The 21566-nt window shown below is 42.5% G+C and overlaps 1 protein-coding gene across 2 annotated transcripts in view; it reads left to right on the forward strand.

Moving 5' to 3' along the window:
• Positions 1–21566, forward strand: part of PCDH15 (protocadherin related 15) — a 2374726-nt gene that overhangs the window by 1562504 nt on the left and 790656 nt on the right. For both annotated transcript variants that reach the window (XM_077258870.1, XM_077258871.1), the window contains one exon: positions 7365–7493. In XM_077258870.1, coding sequence (XP_077114985.1) covers positions 7365–7493 — 129 coding nt within the window. The remainder of the gene's footprint in view (positions 1–7364; positions 7494–21566) is intronic.

Genomic DNA, 21566 nt, shown 5'->3' on the forward strand with positions numbered 1-21566 from the left:
AAATGTACCAAGGTTATATCTTCAAGATTTTTTAATTAGTGGTCCAAAATAATACAACAATAAAACATTAAAAAAAAATAAAACATTGTTTTTGAACTTACATGTTGCAATTTCAAAGAAGAAACAGAATAAACAGTAGCCATCTATGAGCTTTGGATGTGTGCTTTGGGTCCTGCTGGAGCATCCATGATCTTCGACTCAAACCAAGTTTTCTTACACTGGATAGGACATTTTGCTGTAAAATCTTTTGATAATTTTCTGATTTCATGATTTCTGTGATACTGTTAAGGCCTCCAGTACCAGACACAGCAAAGTAGCCACACAGCATTATGGATCCTCCACCATGCTTAACTGTTATTAGGGTGCTCTATTCCTTAAAAGCTTATTTGCTCCATCCATAAACAAACTGTTGCTTTGCATTGCCATAGAGCTCTATTTTTGCTTCATCTGTCCACAGAACATTTTCCCATAAGGATTGTGGTTTGTCAAGGTACTCTTTGGCAAAGATCAGTCATTATTTTTTATGTCTTTTATTCAGCCATGCTTTCTTCCTTAGCCTTTGCCCATAAAGCTCTGTTTGGTATAGTGTGGGGCATATTGTACTTGTTGAAACCATGAACCCAGACTGTTCCAGGTTGGCCTGCAAGTGTTTGGATGTTTGACATGGTATTTTTTCCACCACCATTCGCACCAACCTTAGAAGACATCTCTTGTCAATTTTTCTCTTTCCCCCTCTTCCAATGAGGTTCTTGATGTTCCATGTTTGGCAACTTCTTAATAACGTTGTGCACTGTTGCAATTGAGATACCAATTACTTTAAAGATGGCCTTATACCCTTTGAAAGTCTTTTGTTTGCTAATGAAAGCAGTTTTGATATCCTCAGCCATATTTTTTGCCTTTCATATCATATGGGCACCGATAATTAATTACAGGTGATTCTCACTCATTTGTGATTTACCAGAGGTGAGTCAAAATTTGTTTCCATACTATTTTAATGTAAAGGTCGGGTGCAGTCTTTGATAGGTGCAAATGGGTCTGGAAGTGTTAGCACAAATGCTGGATCCCTGCTCTGACAGGCAGGGTCTCCAGCATGTCACTTCACTCACCAGCGCTGTGGTCAGTTTCTTCCTTCCCCATGCTATGCATGCGTCCAGCAGAGCTTCCAGCTGAGCTCCTAGCCACATCCTTAGGTCATGTGCATGTACTTGCTATTTTCTCCCAAGCCAATGTATATATTGCTTCCTCCTCACTGGGGAGGTGCCTGAGCAACCTTCCTTTTCTGCAATCTAAGTTACGTAAGGTCATGTACCAGTTCCTGCTGCATGCTGGTGCAGATCTTGCCTGCTGCACTCTTGTGCAGATACTGCCTGCTGCACTCTGATACCAACTCTGCTTGCTGCACTGGCACAGCAGGGCGTGGGAGCGCCGCTCATCCAGCAGCTTAAGTAGACCCCACACCAGGGAGTATTTACAGCATCTTATTGTGACAACACACCATAACGGCGTGTGCTCCAAGTTACCTCAGGATTCTTTCCTATCCCTTCCTTAATCTGCACCAAGCGATTGTATGATTAAGGCTCTGGCAGAGCCGAAACATCATTTGCTTCTGGTCACTTTCAACTCCTTGTGTATGTCCTTAATAAATTTACACTACCATTGCATCATATATACCTAGAGTGTGCGGTGTATTCTATATCTCCTGCTGCACCATCCAGTCTGTCCTACTGGGTCCAGCTGCTGCACGTCCATTGGTCTGTCCTGAAGTGGCACCTAACATTCACCAGGAGTCAAGTTTGGTGCTCACTTAGTCATGCCCCTCCAGGCTCTCCATGGTCCATGGTACAGTGGTTCCTCAAACTACATCTGTGACAGGAAGAAACAAGGGAATAAAGGGCAAACAGATTGAGAAATTGAAGAAACAGTTAAGTTTGGTGGAGAAAGCCTGGTGATTTGAGGTGGTTTCACAGCCAAACTTGTTGGATACTTGACCAGGATTAAAGGTGGTCTCAATGCTGAGCTATATGTGAGTATCCTACAAGACGAGTTACTTCGTACATTCGAGTTCTAAGGGTAAGAAAAGAAAGACATAGTGTTCTAGCAGTACAACCAATAGCTTATGCTGAGATTGCCGAAGAAATGGTTCAATTACAGTGAACTAGAGGTGCTGGATTGGACCCCACACTCCTCAGATGTCAACCTAATCAAACACTTGGGTGTAAAATTGAAGAAACAACTGTATACATATCCAAGTGAGTGGACCAGTATGCGCCAACTTTGGGAAAGTGTAGAAGAGACCTGGGATCAAATTTCTGTCAACACATGTTTGAATCTGACTGAGATCATGCCGAGAAAAATGATTGTAGTATCACATTCGAGGCAGTAGGAGATGGGGAGATACGGAGCCGGAAAGTCAAAAGTTCAAAACACTGTTACTCTTTTGCTTGTCACTGTATATGCTTTTATTGTAGTTAAACACCAAAAAAGGAAAAATTCAAGAAAATACACCAAAAACAGGCAGAGATGCTTACCTGTCTAAATAGGCCTCAATACACATGCACAAGCAGGGTGCAGTGAACCCAAACAAAATAGCAAATGCACAGGTGCAATACCTAATGAAACAGCCAGCCTTCAATCAGGGTTTGGCCGTGTGGTACACCAATGCACTGAGATACATACTCTGTAACATAGTAACATAGTAACATAGTTATTAAGGTTGAAGGAAGACTTTAAGTCCATCTAGTTCAACCCATAGCCTAACATGCCCTAACATGTTGATCCAGGGGAAGGCAAAAAAAACCCATGTGGTAAGAGTAAGCTCCACCATGGGGAAAAAAATTCCTTCCCGACCCCACATACGGCAATCAGACTAGTTCCCTGGATCAACGCCCTATCAAAGAATCTAATATATATACCCTGTAACATTATACTTTTCCAGAAAGGCATCCAGTCCCCTCTTAAATTTAAGTAATGAATCACTCATTACAACATCATACGGCAGAGAGTTCCATAGTCTCACTGCTCTTACAGTAAAGAATCCACGTCTGTTATTATGCTTAAACCTTTTTGTTTTCCTCCAGACATAGAGGATGCCCCCTTGTCCCTGTCACCGGTCTATGATTAAAAAGATCATCAGAAAGGTCTTTGTACTGTCCCCTCATATATTTATACATTAACATAAGATCACCCCTTAGCCTTCGTTTTTCCAAACTAAATAGCCCCAAGTGTAATAACCTATCTTGGTATTGCAGACCCCCCAGTCCCCTAATAACCTTGGTCGCTCTTCTCTGCACCCGCTCCAGTTCAGCTACATCTTTCTTATACACAGGAGACCAGAACTGTGCACAGTATTCTAAGTGTGGTTGAACTAGTGACTTATATAGAGGTAAAATTATGTTCTCCTCATGAGCATCTATTCCTCTTTTAATGCATACCATTATTTTATTTGCCTTTGTAGCAGCTGCCTGACACTGGCCACTGAATATGAGTTTGTCATCCACCCATACACCCAGGTCTTTTTCATTGACGGTTTTGCCCAGAGTTTTAGAATTAAGCACATAGTTATACATCTAATTACTTCTACCCAAGTGCATGACCTTACATTTATCCCCATTAAAGCTCATTTTCCATTTATCAGCCCAAGCTTCTAGTTTACATAAATCATCCTGTAATATAAAATTGTCCTCCCCTGTATTGATTACCCTGCAGAGTTTAGTGTCATGTGCAAATATTGAAATTCTACTCTGAATGCCCCCTACAAGGTCATTAATAAATATGTTAAAAAGAAGAGGGCCTAATACTGACCCCTGTGGTACCCCACTGCTAACCGCGACCCAGTCCGAATGTGCTCCATTAATAACCACCCTTTGTTTCCTATCCCTGAGCCAGCTCTCAATCCACTTACACATATTTTCCCCTATCCCCATTATTCTCATTTTATGTAACAACCTTTTGTGTGGCACCGTATCAAAAGCTTTTGATGTGGCGTGTTCACACAAGGAATGCAAAGCATCTGGTTCCAGCCTATTAATGACGCCCTATGGCGGGCTGCCCAGTGCTAAAATGCATCCTGTGTGAACAGAGGCCACAGTGTACAGGACCATTTGGGCCCAACTGCACCCTGCAAAAAATATACGTGCAAAACAAAACATATAAATATATGTAAGGTATTGGTTGATATTCTGGCCATAATATGTAAGCTGGCAACCCACGTCAAGGGTCCTTACTTTTTGCCACTCCTACTCTAACATGAAAAACACCAAAAAAGGAAAAATTCAAGAAAACACACCAAAAACAGGCAGAGATGCTTACCTGTCTAAATAGGCCTCAATACAAATGCACAAGCAGGGTGCAGCGGACCCAAATAAAATAGCAAATGCACAGGTGCAATACCTAATGAAACAGCCAGCCTTCAATCAGGGATTGGCCGTGTGGTACACCAATGCACTAAGATACATACTCTGTATGTGGCGTGTTCACACAAGAAATGCAAACATCTGGCTCCAGCCTATTAATGACGCCCTATGACGGGCTGCCCAGTGCTACAATGCATCCTGTGTGAACAGAGGCCACAGTGTACAGAACCATTTGGGCCCAACTGCACGCTGCAAAAAATATACATGCAAAACAAAACATATAAATATATGTAAGGTATTAGTTGATATTCTGGCCATAATATGGAAGCCGGCAACCCACGCCAAGGGTCCTTATGTTTTGCCAGTCCTACTCTAACATGAAAAACACCAAAAAAGGAAAAATTCAAGAAAACACACCAAAAACAGGCAGAGATGCTTACCTGTCTAAATAGGCCTCAATACAAATGCACAAGCAGGGTGCAGTGGCCCCAAACAAAATAGCAAATGCGCAGGTGCAATACCTAATGAAACAGCCAGCCTTCAATCAGGGTTTGGCCGTGTGGTACACCAATGTGTGTTCTGTACACTGTGGCCTCTGTTCACAGAGGATGCATTTTAGCACTGGGCAGCCCACCATAGGGCATCATTAATAGGCTGGAGCTAGATGCTTTGCATTCCTTGTGTGAACACGCCACATACAGAGTATGTATCTCAGTGCATTGGTGTACCACACAGCCAAACCCTGATTGAAGGCTGGCTGTTTCATTAGGTATTGCACCTGTGCATTTGCTATTTTGTTTGGGTCCACTGCACCCTGCTTGTGCATGTGTATTGAGGCCTATTTAGACAGGTAAGCATATCTGCCTGTTTTTGGTGTATTTTATTGTAGTTAGCCTAATGTTTAATTTAATATATGAGATTTTACTTAATTTGAAATGTGGGGCAGGATATTTAACGTATACTTATTATTTCAGGTGAATTTTCAGAATAAGCCATTTTGTGTGTGCACATGCGGAATAACACAATGTTGGTCATTATATGACTTGTATCCAGCTTTCTCCTTTAAATGGAATGTTTCTAATTTTCAGTTTGCTTTTAGCCAGTGAGTGGAGACTAGCAGCTATCATGTCTCCCATAATAAGTAGACAGAGACATGTGGGATTATTACTCCCCTGCCATCTTGTAGAACACCTTCAGAAAGAACAACAGAATGTTAGCAGCATAGTGTTAAATTCAGAAGTAGGTGAAACTAAAACACTTGCTAGAAAACAGCAGCAGGATCTGTCTATATCTCCCTCTATTTACCAACGAATAACCATAATACAGAAACACAATAGAGTAATAGGTTCAAAAACACTGTCACAAAACAAAAACTAATAATGATAAAGTGAGGGATGGAAAAAATACGGAATAAAATGAATAACTTTTATTACAGAGATGATTAAAAACAACAGGTATTGCATATTTCAACACAAAAAAACAAAATTGGCAAGTGCTGGTGGGTGAAGCAAGAAAAAAAACAACCCTAAAGATAATAGCAAGCATGCTCCTAATAGATGCTATAAAGCATGGTTAACAGATGGTTATATGGTGATGCACTAAAGATAAAAAATGGGGTATAATAGTATGGAAACACACCCAACATGCATTTCACAAATGCTTCATCAGGGCACATTGAACCTTGACCATGCTTTATATTATTATTATTATTATTATTATCAATTAGGACCAATCTTGCTATAATTATTAGGGGTACTTTTTTCTTGGCTTCAGCCAATTTTTCACTCCTAAAGTCTAATAGTGATCCGTTCCTTCCAAGCCCTGCAGTGCACCCAAACAGTAGTTTTTTACCACATATGGATTATCTGCACACTCAGGAGAAACTGCACAACAAATTGTACTGCCTATTTTCTCCTGTTACCCATGTAAAAATTAAAAATTTGAGGAAAAATCTATATTTTGGTTGGAAAAGGTAACATTTTCGTGTTTTCCTTCCACATTGCTTTAACTCTGTTGAAGCACTAAAAGGTTTAATACCCTTTTTTACTGTGTTTTGAGGACTTTGAGGGGTGTAGCTTTTAAATTGGTGTCACTTTTGTGTATTTTTTGTCACATAGGCCCCTCAACGTCACTTCAAAATGGATGTTGTCCCTAAAAAAATTTGTTTTCTTAATTTTGTTGGAAAAATGAGAAATTGCAGATAAAATTTTTAACCTTTCTACCTTCCTAACAAAAAAAAATTAGGTTTAAAAAATGATTTTAATGTGAAGTAGACATGTGGTAAATGTTATTTATTATGTATTTTGTGTGGTATAAGTATATGGTTTTGGGGCATAAAAATGTAAAGTTCGAAAATTACATTTGCAAATTTTTTATACTTTTTTAGATTTTCATAAATGAAAACAAATCATATAGACCTAAATTTATCACTAATATGAAGCACAACATGCCATGAGAAAACAATCCCAGAATCACTGGGATACATTGAAGCGTTCTCGAGTTATTACCACAAAAAGGGACACTGGTCAGAATTGAAAAAATTGGCCTGGTTAGTGCGGTTTCACATTGATAGGGATACATACTGTACATTAAAGCACTGGTCCTTTACTCTATCAAAAATATATAAATGTGCTGAGACATAGAATTACACATAATATTGTTGCATGAGAACCATACTTGCTTTTTTCCAGAGAAGATATATGATTTTCTGAAATTACTATTCTCCAGGAGAACTATTAATATACTGTTCTGATTTCTATCAAAAACAACTATACAACAAATTTATAATGTCTGTCAAATGCTTTTGTTTACTGTTTTGAATGACAGATGTTTTGAAGCTTTTTAGGCTATTCATCCTCTACAGAAAGGCTCTAAGCAATGATGTGAAAATAAATAATATACAGTTTGCTAAGAGTTTGTAAAGAGAATGAGCACATTCCAGCAAATCCACTTGAGCCTGTATGAAACATGTTCTGCTGGCACTAAAACTTAGATATATATTTTTTGTTGTAGACCTCAACTGCTACTGTTAATGTGCTGGTGACGGATGTGAATGACAATGACCCGGTTTTTGATCCTTACCTGCCTAGAAATCTCTCTGTTCAAGAAGAAGAAGTGAATGCTTTTGTGGGTCAAGTCAGGGTGAGTGCACTATTATTTAAGTACTGTGCTGCAAAAAGTAGATGTTTGGGTTTTCTTTTTCTTATCAAGTTACCCTTAACCTACCTACATTTCTATTTGCATGCAAAAATACAGACAAAGAATTTTGATGGACTCATGCTCACACTATTTATCCTGTATATTTTCCATCTGGTTTAATAGACTGAAGAATTACTAAAGTAAAAGTTGATCACAGCTGCCCTGAAATGTACAGTGAACAGCAATATTCACATAATCATCAACTTTATTTATCAAACTTAAGTTTACTTTGGATAGAAGGTAATAACTAAAAATGAGCAAATCATTTGACATTTGAAATCATCAGCTTTCAAAAATTATCTCCAAAATTTAATTTACAGTGAAATGATTCATTGTAAATCACAAGTATAGGCAGTCCCTTGGTTACAAACTCGAAATGTTCTGCAGTTTGCCAATCATTAAGCATGGGGGGGGGGAATCATGTAAGTGCATCAATCATGCTTTGGTGTTATGTTGCAACCAATGGCACTGTGAACATTTCTTGGGTAGAGGGAAGAACTGATTCAATGAATTTCAACAAATTCTTGATGCAAAGATATCACCATCTGTATGAAAAAAAGCTGAAGTTGAAACGAGGATGGCTTGTACAAATGGATAATGATCCTAAACGCACATCAAAATCCTCAAGCAATAGCAAGCTGATGGTTTTGCAATGGACTAAATAGCAAGGCCACTAAAGACTCAAGGTCTACAAAAATTCAATTTTCAACAGCAGAGAAAAAAGGCAGCAACACTTACCTGCCCAGATCTTGGAACAAATGCACTGCAGGGTGCAGCCAGCCCATAAAGCAAGATGTTAGCAACACAGGTGCACAATACCAGATCAACAGCCACTCACCACATACCCACTCCTGGAGGGGGTGACTGCCCAGTATACAAGTGCACAATAAAGGCACACATAGGGCGCTGTTCACACAATGGTACTGCATAGTGTCTGGTTCACAGCCTATTAGTCACTCCCCTACTTTTTGATTAGGCGGGCTGGCCAGCACACTCTTAATGCATCCCAGTGTGAACACCCCTCATGCAAGACCGAACGTGTTTGGGCTTGGCTGCACCCCGAAAAATATAGTGCAAAAGTATACAAAAATAGTGAGGTATTGGTTGATATTTTGGCCAAAATACGCAAGCTCGTATATTAACAACAACTTAATGAGAGCCTGAAGATTGAAGCTCAGGCAAGTAAACCTGGAGAACACCTTGGAGCCGCAGACACCATTAGTAGGCCCCAACCAAACTAGTAGGCCAATTGCAGTGCTATCTTAACAACTACTTAATGAGAGCCTGAAGATTGAGGCTCAGGCAAGTAAACCTGGAGAACACCTTGGAGCGGCAGACACCGTTAGTAGGCCCCAACCAAACTAGTAGGCCAACTGCAGTGTTAACTTACCAACTACTTAATGAGAGCCTGAAGATTGAAGCTCAGCTTTGTTCAGTGGAAAACAACACTAGGGAGCGGCAGACACCGTTAGTAGGCCCCAACCAAACTAGTAGGCCAACTGCAGTGTTATATTAACAACTACTTAATGAGAGCCTGAAGATTTAAGCTCAGCTTTGTTCAGTGGAGGACAACACCAGGGAGCGGCAGACACCGTTACTAGGCCCAACCAAAGTAGTAGGCCAAATGCAGTTTAATATTTAAAATGTAGGCCAAAAGCCTGAAGACTGAAGCTCGGGAAAACAAAACAGGAGAAAACCCAGGAGCGGCAGACACCGTTTTAAGGCCCCAACCAAACTAGTAGGCCAACGGCAGTGTTATATTAACAACAACTTAATGAGAGCCTGAAGATTGAAGATCAGCTTTGTTCAGTGGAGGACAACACCAGGGAGCGGCAGACACCGTTAGTAGGCCCCAACCAAACTAGTAGGCCAACTGCAGTGTTATATTAACAACTACTTAATGAGAGCCTGAAGATTGAAGCTCAGGCAAGTAAACCTGGAGAACACCTTGGAGCGGCAGACACCGTTAGTAGGCCCCAACCAAACTAGTAGGCCCAATGTAGTTTTCAAATTCCTATAGGCTGAAAACCTGACAATTGAAGCTCAGTTTTTTTCAGAGGAGGACAGCTGTATTGAGTGGCGCAGACAGACACAGGTAGTAGACCTTAAACAAAAAAGTTGGCTCAATGCAGTTTAAAAAAGGTTACAGGTGTACACAGGCAGCATTGGTGTGGTCAGTGGAGGACAATTGGAAGGAGTGGCGCCGACTTACTAGGCCTAAAATAAAAAAGTAGGCTCTATGCAGGTTTAACTAGGTTACAGGGCTACACAGGCAGCATTGGTGTGGTCAGCGGAGGACGATTGCAAGGAGGGACTGCAGACAGACTTACTAGGCCTAAAATAAAAATGTAGGCTCTATGCAGGTTTAAATAGGTTACAGGGTTACACAGGCAGCATTGGTGTGGTCAGCGGAGGACGATTGCAAGGAGGGACCGCAGACAGACTTACTAGGCCTAAAATAAAAAAGTGGGCTCTATGCAGGTTTAAATAGGTTGCAGGGTTACACAGGCAGCTTTGGTGTGGTCAGCGGAGGACGATTGCAAGGAGGGACCGCAGACAGACTTACTAGGCCTAAAATAAAAATGTAGGCTCTATACAGGATTAAATAGGTTACAGGGTTACACAGGCAGCATTGATGTGGTCAGCGGAGGACGATTGCAAGGAGGGACCACAGACACTTACTAGGCCTAAAATAAAAAAGTAGGCTCTATGCAGGTTTAAATAGGTTACAGGGTTACACAGGCAGCATTGGTGTGGTCAGCGGAGGACGATTGCAAGGAGGGACCGCAGACAGACTTACTAGGCCTAAAATAAAAAACTAGGCTCTATGCAGGTTTAAATAGGTTACAGGGTTACACAGGCAGCTTTGTTGTGGTCAGCGGAGGACGATTGCAAGGAGGGACTGCAGATAGACTTACTAGGCCTAAAATAAAAACGTAGGCTCTATGCAGGTTTATCTAGGTTACAGGGTTACACAGGCAACATTGGTGTGGTCAGCGGAGGACGATTGCAAGGAGGGACTGCAGACAGACTTACTAGGCCTAAAATAAAAAAGTAGTCTCTATGCAGGTTTAACTAGGTTACAGGGTTACACAGGCAGCATTAGTGTGGTCAGCGGAAGATGATTGCAAGGAGGGACCGCAGACAGACTTACTAGGCCTAAAATAAAAATGTAGGCTCTATGCAGGTTTAAATAGGTTACAGGGGTACACAGGCAGCATTGGTGTGGTCAGCGGAGGACGCTTGCACCGAGGGGCAGACACAGTTAGTAGGGCCAAAAAAGTAATAGGAAAAATGCAGTTAAAAATAGGTTACAGGAGTACGCAGGCGGCCTAGCTTTGTTCAGGGGAGGACAACTGTAAGAAGTGTCTGACACAGTTAGTAGGCCAAAATAATAAAGTGAGGTAAATGTCTGGCCCCAAAAAAATTCACAAATAAACAGGTGGCAAACCTAGGTACAGGGGTGGGCTCCTCTGCTGACTTGCAGACAGTGGTAGTTGGCGCAAAGTATTAACTGGTGTAAATGTAGGGCAAGGTCCCTGAATATTTTTACTATCAACAATCAAACTGGTATTGGCAGTGCCATTGAAGGATTTAACAGCACAGACTAAACAGTGGTGGAGCAGTGAGAGGTAATTTTACAAGTGGTAGAGCACTGTTTGAACTGGGGGGACACTCTCTCATGGGCGGCGGTACTGGCCCAGGGCCCCTCATGTTACGCTGGTGTGTCTGACATTGGGTGTGCACCACCACCGCCAGAGACACTTCATTGTACTATGAGGGACCCTGGGCCAGTGCCGTCGCCCAAAAGTGGGAACACCCAAACAGCACTCGCACGGGTGCTTGTGCCAAATGGTGACCACGGCCCTGTGTGGGGAGTCAGCCCATTTAGGGAGGTGTAAAAAAGGCCTATGGTGGACATACAGCAGCTGCAAATGGAGAAATTGGAGAAGTCAGTAAGACGAGTCCAAAAGCAAGACCTTTTTACAGGAAAGCTAGGTATCAGCAGGGAAAGTTGGGGCAAAATAATTAGAAATCCATGATTGGTTCATTTTAATGAAGGTTAGATCATCAACATTTTGGGTAGCCAGACGAGTCCTTTTTTCGGTCAGTATTGAACCAGCAGCACTGAATACTCTTTCTGATAGCACACTAGCAGCTGGGCAAGCGAGCTCCTGTAATGCATATTCTGCCAGTTCAGGCCAGGTGTCTATTTTAGATGCCCAGTAATCAAAGGGGAATGACGTGTGAGGGAGAACATCGATAAGGGAGGAAAAATAGTTAGTAACCATACTGGACAAATGTCTCCTGTCAATTTGAATCGATGCTGCAGTACCTGTCATGTCTGCGGTCATTGCGAAATCACTCCACAACCTGGTCATAAAACCCCTCTGTCCAACGCCACTTCTGATTTGTGCACCTCTAACACCTCTTGCATGTTGCCCCCTGCTGCTCATGTGAGAACCATCACCGCCGCTGTGTGCTGGGAATGCCTGAACCAAACGGTCTACAAGAGTTGCTTGTTTGGTAGCCAATATTTGCTCAAGGTTTTCATGTGGCATGATATTTTGCAATTTCCCTTTATAGCATGGATCCAGGAGGCAGGCCAACCAGTAATCGTCATCGGTCATCATTTTGATAATGCGGGGTCCCTTTTTAGGATACGCAATGCATAATCAGCCATGTGGGTCAATGTTCCAGGTGTCAAATCTATGCTTGTGCTGGGTTGAGGAGCACTTTCTGGCAAATCCACATCACTTGTCTCCTGCAAAAAACCTGTACCTGACCTTGCACCACCAACACTTTCTATTCCCCCCTGAGATGCTTCCTCATCCCATAAATAATCATCCCCATCTTCCTTCTCCTCCTCCTCTTCATCCGCAACCTCGTCCCCAAAACTTCCCTGAGCAGACAATGGCTGACTGTCATCAAGGCTTCCCTCCTCCTCGGCTGCAGACGCCTGCTCCTTAATGTGCGTCAAACTTTGCATCAGCAGACGCATTAGTGGAATGCTCATGCTTATGATGGCGTCATCCGCACTGACCAGCCGTGTGCATTCCTCAAAACACTGAAGGGCTTGACAGAGGTCTTGTAGCTTCAACCACTGCACAGCAGACAACTCCATGTCTGCCATCCAACTGCCTGCCCGTGTATGTGTATCCTCCCACAAATACATGACAGTACGCCTCTGAAGCATGTGCAGTGTAGAGTTCCACCTTGTTGCAACATCGATTATTAGGCGGTGCTGGGGAAGCTTCAACGATCGCTGATGGTTCTGCATACGGCTGGAGTGTACGGGCGAACAGCGGATGTGAGAGCAAAGTCGTCGCACCTTGAGGAGCAGGGCTGGTAACCCAGGATAACTTTTCAGGAAGCACTGCACCACCAGGTTCAAGGTGTGAGCCAGGCAAGGTTTGTGTTTCAGTTCTGAAAGGGCTATGGCAGCCATAAAATTCCTCCCGTTATCACTGACTACCTTGCCTGCCTCAAGATGTACACTGCCCAGCCATGACTGAGTTTCTTGCAGCAAGAACTCAGCCAGAACTTCCGCGGTGTGTCTGTTGTCGCCCAAGCACTTCATATCCAACACAGCCTGCTGACGCTTACCACTAGCTGTTCCATAATGGGACACCTCATGTGCAACACTGGCAGCTGCGAATGGAGTGGTCATGCGACTGCACTCTGTGGATGAGCTTTCGCTTCAGCTGGAAGAGGAGGAGGAGGGGTGGCGAACGCCTACAGCCAACTGTTTCCTAGACCGTGGGCTAGGCAGAACTGTCCCACTGTGGCTGTCCCCTGTGGACCCTGCATCCACCACATTAACCCAGTGTGCCGTGATGGACACGTAACGTCCCTGACCATGCCTACTGGTCCATGCATCAGTTGTGAGGTGCACCTTTCTACTGACTGATTCCCTCAGTGCATGGAGAATGCGGTCTTTGACATGCTGGTGGAGGGCTGGGATGGCTTTTCTCGAAAAGAAGTGTCGACTGGGTAGCTCATAGCATGGTACTGCGTAGGCCATCAAGGCTTTGAAAGCTTCACTTTCAACCAAGCGGTAGAGCATCATATCTAACGATATAAGTCTAGCAATGTGGGCGTTCAAACCCTGTGTACGTGGATGAGAGGGTGAGTACTTTCTTTTCCTGATTAGAGTCTCTTGGAGGGTGAGCTGGACTGGCGAGGTGCATATGGTGGGACTTGCAGTGGTGGTGGTGGTGGTGGACATGGCGGATTGAGAGAGGGTCGGTGATGGTATTCTCGATGTAGGCCTGCATGCTGTGTTTCCTACCAATAAACTTCTGATTCCCTGACTGCTTTGCCCTAGCGACGACATCTCCACATTTGCTGCTGTTGTTGTTCTAACCAGTGGGCTTACAGTGGGGGAAGCGATGTAGCGTTGCTGACTACCTGGATTCTGAGCAGGTGCACCAACGGTAGGGGACGTTTGGGAGTTATTCCAGGCTAGCAAGTGCATGCTGGTTACATGTCTGAGCATGCACACTGTATTTAAATTGTGGGGATTATTCCCTCTGCTAAATGTTTTTGAGCATTTCTTACAGATAACTTTGCATTCATCATTCGGATCTTGGGTAAAAAATTGCCACACTACACTCTTCCTACTATGGAATACCTTTTCAGGCATTGCACGCTGTGTTACTTTCACCGGATGGCCACGCTGTCCTAAAACTGGTTTTGGTTTTGCCAAAATTTTTTGTCCAGAGATGGGCCTGCCAGATGAAAGCAAATGTGATGTAGATGGCTGCTGCCGATCCTCCTCATCCGCTTCTGAACTACTGCCAGCGGCACCCTCTTCCCCCAATGGCTGCCAATCTGGGTCAACAACTGGGTCATCTATCACCTCCTCTTCAATCTCATGTTCAGCTATCTTTGTGTCACCGTGTAAGGTGCTATAACGTTCGGGAATGGGCACCATCGTCTCATCAGGGTCAGTTTCTGGCTCAGTACACTACGAGGGCAATGTAGTGATGTGAGTCAATGGAACAGCATGACAATCTAGCTGTGGCTGTGCATCAGTGCACTCCATGTCCGAATCATCTTGTAGTGGGCTGTTAACTATTTCCCTTTCTAACCCAGGCACGGTATGTGTAAATAGCTCCATGGAGTAACTGTTGTGTCGCCTGACGCATCCTTCACTGTTGTTTTGGGGGAAGGACACAAGGAATCAACTTGTTCCTGACCAGGAGCATCCACCGACGACTGGCTACTTTTCAATTTTGAACTATGCGAAGAGGAGGCAAAAGAGCTAGAGGCAGAGTCAGCAAGGAAAGCCAAAACTTTTTCCTGCTGCTTCGGCTTTAACAGCGGTTTTCCTACTCCAAGAAATGGTAGCGTTCGAGGCCTTGTGTAGCCGGACGATGACGCTGGCTCAGCAACTCGAGACTTAGGTGCTATTTTGATTTTCCCTCTACCACCCGATTCTCCACCAGCACCACCACCACCACCAGCATCAGCATTACCAGATGGCAATGACCGCCCATGGCCATGACCTCTTCCACCAGCCTTCCTCATTCTTGGGAAAATGTAACCAAACTAACAACCGTTATATGGTACTGAAAAACAAGGTAGAAGGTGTACGTTAACTTGTTGTGAATATAAATCTCCTTTTTATGTGTGGGTGAGTGCTGAATAAATCAGGCCCACTGTATGACAGTATAGTTTCTGTGGCACAAAATGACTGACAGAGAAACCACAGACACGACTGGCACAGATGCACAGATTTGGCAATATTATTCTCCCTTTATTTTTATTTTTTTTATATGGGAGACTAGTGATTAAATCAGGCCCACTATATCACAGTATAGTTTCTGTGGCACAAAATGATTGACAGAGAAACCACAGACACCACTGGCACAGATGCACAGATTTGGCAATATTATTCTCCCTTTATTTTTACTTTTTTATATGGGAGACTAGTGATTAAATCAGGCCCACTATATCACAGTATAGTTTCTGTGGCACAAAATGACTGACAAAGATACCACAGACACGACTGGCACAGATGCACAGATTTGGCAATATTATTCTCCCTTTATTTTTATTTTTTTATATGGGAGACTAGTGACTACATCAGGCCCACTATATCACAGTATAGTTTCTGTGGCACAAAATGACTGACAGAGAAACCACAGACACGACTGGCACAGATGCACAGATTTGGCAATATTATTCTCCCTTTATTTAATTTTTTTTTATATGGGAGACAAGTGAATAAATCAGGCCCAATGTATGACAGTATAGTTTATGTGGCACAAAATGACTGACAGAGATACCACAGACACGACTGGCGCAGATGCACTGATTGGCAATATTAATCTCCCTTTTCAGGTGTGGGACAGTGCAGAAAAATACAGGCCCACTGTTTTACACTACACAGTTTCAGGGGCTGAAAGTGGTTGGAAGATATTTAAAAAAAAAAAGGGACTGTACTACAATTACTATCTCCCTACAATAATCTCTGAAAAGTATGGCAGGCAGCAATAAAAAGGACTGCTGCACACAAGAGTGTGGACAAAGAAACAAGAGAACTGTGTAGAAAGAAGCAACAGGATTTTTGCTTTGAAAAAAGCAGTTGGTTTGCACAGCGGCGTACACACAGCAACACAGCTATCAGGGAGCCTTATAAGCTACAGAGCTGATGCACAGAAATCTAGCCTCCACTGTCCCTGCAAAGAAAAGGTGGTGTTGGACAGTGGAAATCGCTACAGCACAAGCGGTTTGGGGGTTAATGTACCCTGCCTAATGCTATCCCTGCTTCTGACAAAGCGGCAGCAACATCTCCCTATGCTCAGCTCGGCAGCAGTAAGATGGCGGTCGGCGTGCACGCCCCTTTATAGCCCCTGTGACGCCACAGAAAGCAAGCCAATCACTGCCATGCCCTTCTCTAAGATGGTGGGGACTGAGACCTATGTCATCACGCTGCCCACACTCTGCGTCCACCTTCATTGGCTGAGAAAAGGCGCTGAAAGCGTCACACGAAACGCGACTTTGGCGCGAAGATCGCCAACCGCGTGGCCGACCCCACACTGGGATCGGGTCGGGCTTCAAGAAACCCGACTTTGCCAAAAGTCGGCGATTTATGAAAATGACCGATCCGTTTCGCTCAACCCTACTTATGACCATGTGATATTTCAGTTTTTCTTTTTTATTAAATTTGTAAAAATTACTACATTTCTGTTTTTTTTTTAGTCAAGATGAGGTGCAGAGTGTACATTAATGTGAAAAAACTTTTTTGAAAATACCAAATGGCTGCAATGCAACAGAGTGAAAAATTTAAAGGGGGTCTGAATACTTTCCATACCCACTGTATATGGCAGTGATGACATTAGTGAATGAATGAGAACACAGTTTTGTTCATTTAACTCCTAAGGGCCCCCATAGATATTAGATAGATGTCAATAGAATATTTATGTCAGTCATTTGGTTGACAATCATCTCAGCTAACCCTCCCATACACAGAAGTGCTCATTTGGATGAGTGCCCCTGTGCATTCTATGATAAAGCCACTGACTGACACATCAGATGGCAGCTTTCCTCCAGGATAACAAAGTGATTGGCAGCCAACATGCCCAATGTACATCTCTTCTGATCATCAGTTGGGCAATCCCCCATACAAATTAGATTTTCAGTTGAACCCTTTGATATCAGCGAGTTCAGCTGACATTAGTCTTATATGTATTAGGGACTTTTTCTCTCACTGTTCACAGTGACTAGAGCATCTAAGTGATTAAAAACAAAACATCCACACATCCTTTCCACATGTTGACAATGTAAAGCAAATGCCCCTAAAAGAACAATGATCCAGAAAAAAAAGTGGTATAAATCCAGCAACTATGGGCAGCAGAAGATAAGTAAAACGTTCATTTTATTTTATGCATATTAAAATACAATTCATCATGTTGCACCCACAGAGCTAAACTAGAGGAGCAACCATCCTATGCGTTCAAGTTATAGGAAACCTTAATCATGGATAGCGTTAAAATAAAAATGCAGAGATTTATTTCCTTTTTCCTGCTGTGGGGGCTGGTTCATTGGTAATGCCATTAACTGTTAAGTGGGAAACTCCCCTATTTTTCATATTAAAAGTGAACTCATCATTTTTTTTCCTTTCCTGATGAGTGCACTATTAATATGCAAAATAGGGGAGTTTCCCCCTTAACAATTAAAGGTGTGCTTTTTAGTACGTCAGGTGTCTAATATACTCATCTGATGGAAAACATGGCCCTCCAGGATCGTAGCCATTAGGCTTGGTTATTTTGAAAGCTGGAGATGCGACGTCCTTCAGGTGGTTAGACCCCGAAAACCCACTTTAATTTCGGCACAGTACACAAGCACTTCAAATTTGCTGAGCGTTCACACTTTTACAGGCCCTTTGGTCAAAATGGCAATTTTTTTAATTTCCAGTCGAAGGTCTGCTCAGTATTACACTGTAAAATTCTTCACTTTTTTATTGTTTTCACTATTTGTCATCCTCTCATTTTGTGTCTTTGATACTAGGACTTTTCAGATGCGGTTATTTTATAGGTTCCCTCCTGATCGGTCTGGTAAGGGAACACTGTGTGGCCATTAGGTTCCCCCTGTCCCTTGAATCTCCTCTCTTGGGAGGTGAGCTGACTATTCTAGTTCTCACTTGGGTGTAAGCCCAGGCAGATGCTAGAAGCAAGTTTGAGTCTCCTTTGGCTTTGGCTATGGGAGGCTATATGTCTCTTACCCTAGCTGTGGTCTTCTGGCTTGGAGGGATAGGGAATGGCTAATGGGGAGCATTTCTGCTGTGGGATGTGTCTACAAGAGACAATATCCTAGTGCACTTTTTGTGGCACCATTAGTCACTTTTTTAACACACTCGGGTGAAAAGCATTGGGCTATTAAAATAAAAAAGAACAATGCTACTGTTTGTACTAATGTTCTGACATTATATTAAAAAAACTTGGAGAGGTTGTTTTCCAAAATAAATCGTTTTGTGATGTTTGGAACTTCATATCGTAGAAGAATAGATTATTATGCATCATAAATGGCTCTGATTTTGACACTAGAGACTTAAAAGGATAAGGTGCAATCGTTGTGTCACCATAACACACCTATGCTTTTTAGTAAGCCGCTATGCAATCACTTTCAATGAACCGTGGCCACACTATGCAACATATAGGCACCGCAAGGTGAAATTTAAACAGAGTGGCATGTCATCTGTAAAAATTATGCTTGCTGTTTCTGTATTCATATCTTTTTTTTAAGTATAAAATGAAAGATGAAAACTTGCCTGGTTTGTTTAACTGTGTAGAAATTGTCTAGATTTAGTTATCTTGAACGTTTCTTGGCCATTTTCTTTCCAATGGTTTCACACAATAGGGCGATCACAGCCGAAAAAACCTTACAGATGACATTCAGTTGAGAGTTATGATGCATGATCCTGTTGTAGGTGAGGGCAAAAAGCATTTCATTACTAACTGATATATATGCATCTGCGGTCTTTGCCAGCAAAATAATATTAAACTATCTCTGTCATTTCAGGAGAAGCACTAGAAAGTGAATATGTTCAGCATTTATTGCTTTGTAGAGAATTTTGTTTTATTATTGATTTTTATGAAACCAGGGAATGCTTATTTTATTTATTCCCTTGGAAGAAAATAAAAACTTTTCATAGCCCACAAAATGAGTTTTAATAATTTCAGCAAAATTATAAGGAACTGGTCACTTTTTTATATACAATATTTTACATTGCTTTGATTATGTTTATTATAAATTGTAAATTTTTTATGTAAACTCATCAAGAGGCCTAAGATATTTCATTCTTTTTTCTTAGTATGTAAGTGAAACTTTTTTTCTAAAAATAAGACATTAATGGGAATCTGACAGTAGGATCAGCTATCCTAAACCATCTACATGGTCACACAGATAAATGGATTCTGAGAAATCCATTTATTTCCTTATATGTAAATGAGCTGTTAAGATTTTTTGGCTCGGCACAGATCTCCCTGAGAATCTGCCTCCATCCACAGCTTACTTTAAATTAAAGAAGGCTTTACCAGTGTTAGGCCTATCCCACACGTCCAGATAATTCCGGTATCAGAAAAAATCGGTACTGGAGTTATCCGTGTCCGTGTGTCCGTGAGCTCACGTAGGCCATCCGTGTGGCACACGTGCGGCAGGAGAGACAGCGCTACAGTAAGCGCTGTCCCCCCAGCATGGTGCTGAAACCGCCATTCATCCGTTCTCTCCTGCGCTCGCTGGGGAGAAGGGATGAAAAATCTTTTTTTTTTTTGTTTTTTTGTGTTTAAAATAAACTTTAGGGCATCCTCCCTCCTCCCACCCCCTGTGCGCCCGGCCGCCGGCATCAAAATACTCACCCGCCTCCCTCGACGCTTGCTCTCCGCCCCACAGCTTCTCCTGCTCTGAGCAGTCACGTGGGGCCGCCCATTACAGTTGATGAATATGCGGCTCCACCTCCCATAGGGGTGGAGCCGCATATTCATTTCTGTAATGGGCGGCCCCACGTGACCGCATACAGTAGAAGCTGCGGCCAGGACAGGACACTGCGAGGGAGCAGGGTAAGTTTTTTAATAACAGCGGTTGGCCGCACAGGGGGTGGGAGGGGGGTGGGGACATGGCTCTTTATGTTAAACACCAAAAACAAAAAAAAAGGATTATTCATATCTTCTCTGCAGCAAACGCTGCTGCAGAGAAGATATGAATGGCGGCTTCAGCACCATGTGGGGGGGACAGCGCTTACTGTAGCGCTGTCTCCTGCACTGCACACGGACTGCACACGGACATCATCCGTGTGTGGTACGTGTTTTACATGGACCCATTGACTTTAATGGGTACGTGTAATACGTGCGCTCCCACGAACACTGACATGTCTCCGTGTTTGGCACACGGAGACACGGTCCGCAAAAAATCAATGACATCTGCACAGATGCATTGATTTGAATGTGTCTACGTGTGTCAGTGGCTCCGGTACGTGAGGAAACTGTCACCTCATGTACCGGAGCCACTGACGTGTGAAACCGGCCTTAGACATATGGATCAGGAGAGCAGACTGTCAGTCATTATATGTTGAGTGGAAGAGCATATAATGGAAAGATACACCCAAGAACCAGAACGCAAATTTAAAAATTATAGTTTTTATTAAATCAGAGTGCAAAAATAGAACATACATAAAAGTAAATAAAATAGATGACAGCAAATACCCAGCTTGAGGCACCACAACTAGAAGGAGGAAACAGCATAAACAAACATATTGAACAAATGCATGATAATAACACAGATGGGCAGAGTGCAGTTAAGTATGCCTTATAAGTAAAGTGGTGAGTAGTACTAAACAATCCAAAAAGGGAAGCTACAAACACACAAATATAAGAACAGTCTATTATTTAAAGAGTAGGTAAATTTTAACATTGAGAGATAGAATATCAAAAATAAAATCTAGAAAATCACGTTGCATAAATTATATACAGTACAGACCAAAAGTTTGGACACACCTTCTCATTTAATGATTTTTCTTTATTTTCATAACTATGAAAATTGTAAATTCACACTGAAGGCATCAAAACTATGAATTAACACATGTGGAATTATATACTTAACAAAAAAGTGTGAAACAACTGAAAATATGTCTTATATTCTAGGTTCTTCAAAGTAGCCACCTTTTGCTTTGATGACTGCTTTGCACACTCTTTGCCTTCAATTTTGAATAAATCCCCAACAGTGTCACAAGAAAAGCACCCCCACACCATCATGCCTCCTCCTCCATGCTTCACACTTGGCACCAGGCATGTAGAGTCCATCCGTTCACCTTTTCTGCGTCACACAAAGACATGGTGGTTGGAACCAAAGATCTCAAATTTGGATTCATCAGACCAAATCACAGATTTCCACTGGTCTAATGTCCATTACTTTTGTTCTTTAGCCTAAACAAGTCTCTTCTGCTTGTTGCCTGTCCTTAGCAGTGATTTCCTAGCAGCTATTTTACCATGAAGGCCTGCTGCACAAAGTCTC

This window comes from Ranitomeya variabilis, chromosome 4, assembly GCF_051348905.1.
Source record: "Ranitomeya variabilis isolate aRanVar5 chromosome 4, aRanVar5.hap1, whole genome shotgun sequence".
Lineage (NCBI taxonomy): Eukaryota > Metazoa > Chordata > Amphibia > Anura > Dendrobatidae > Ranitomeya > Ranitomeya variabilis.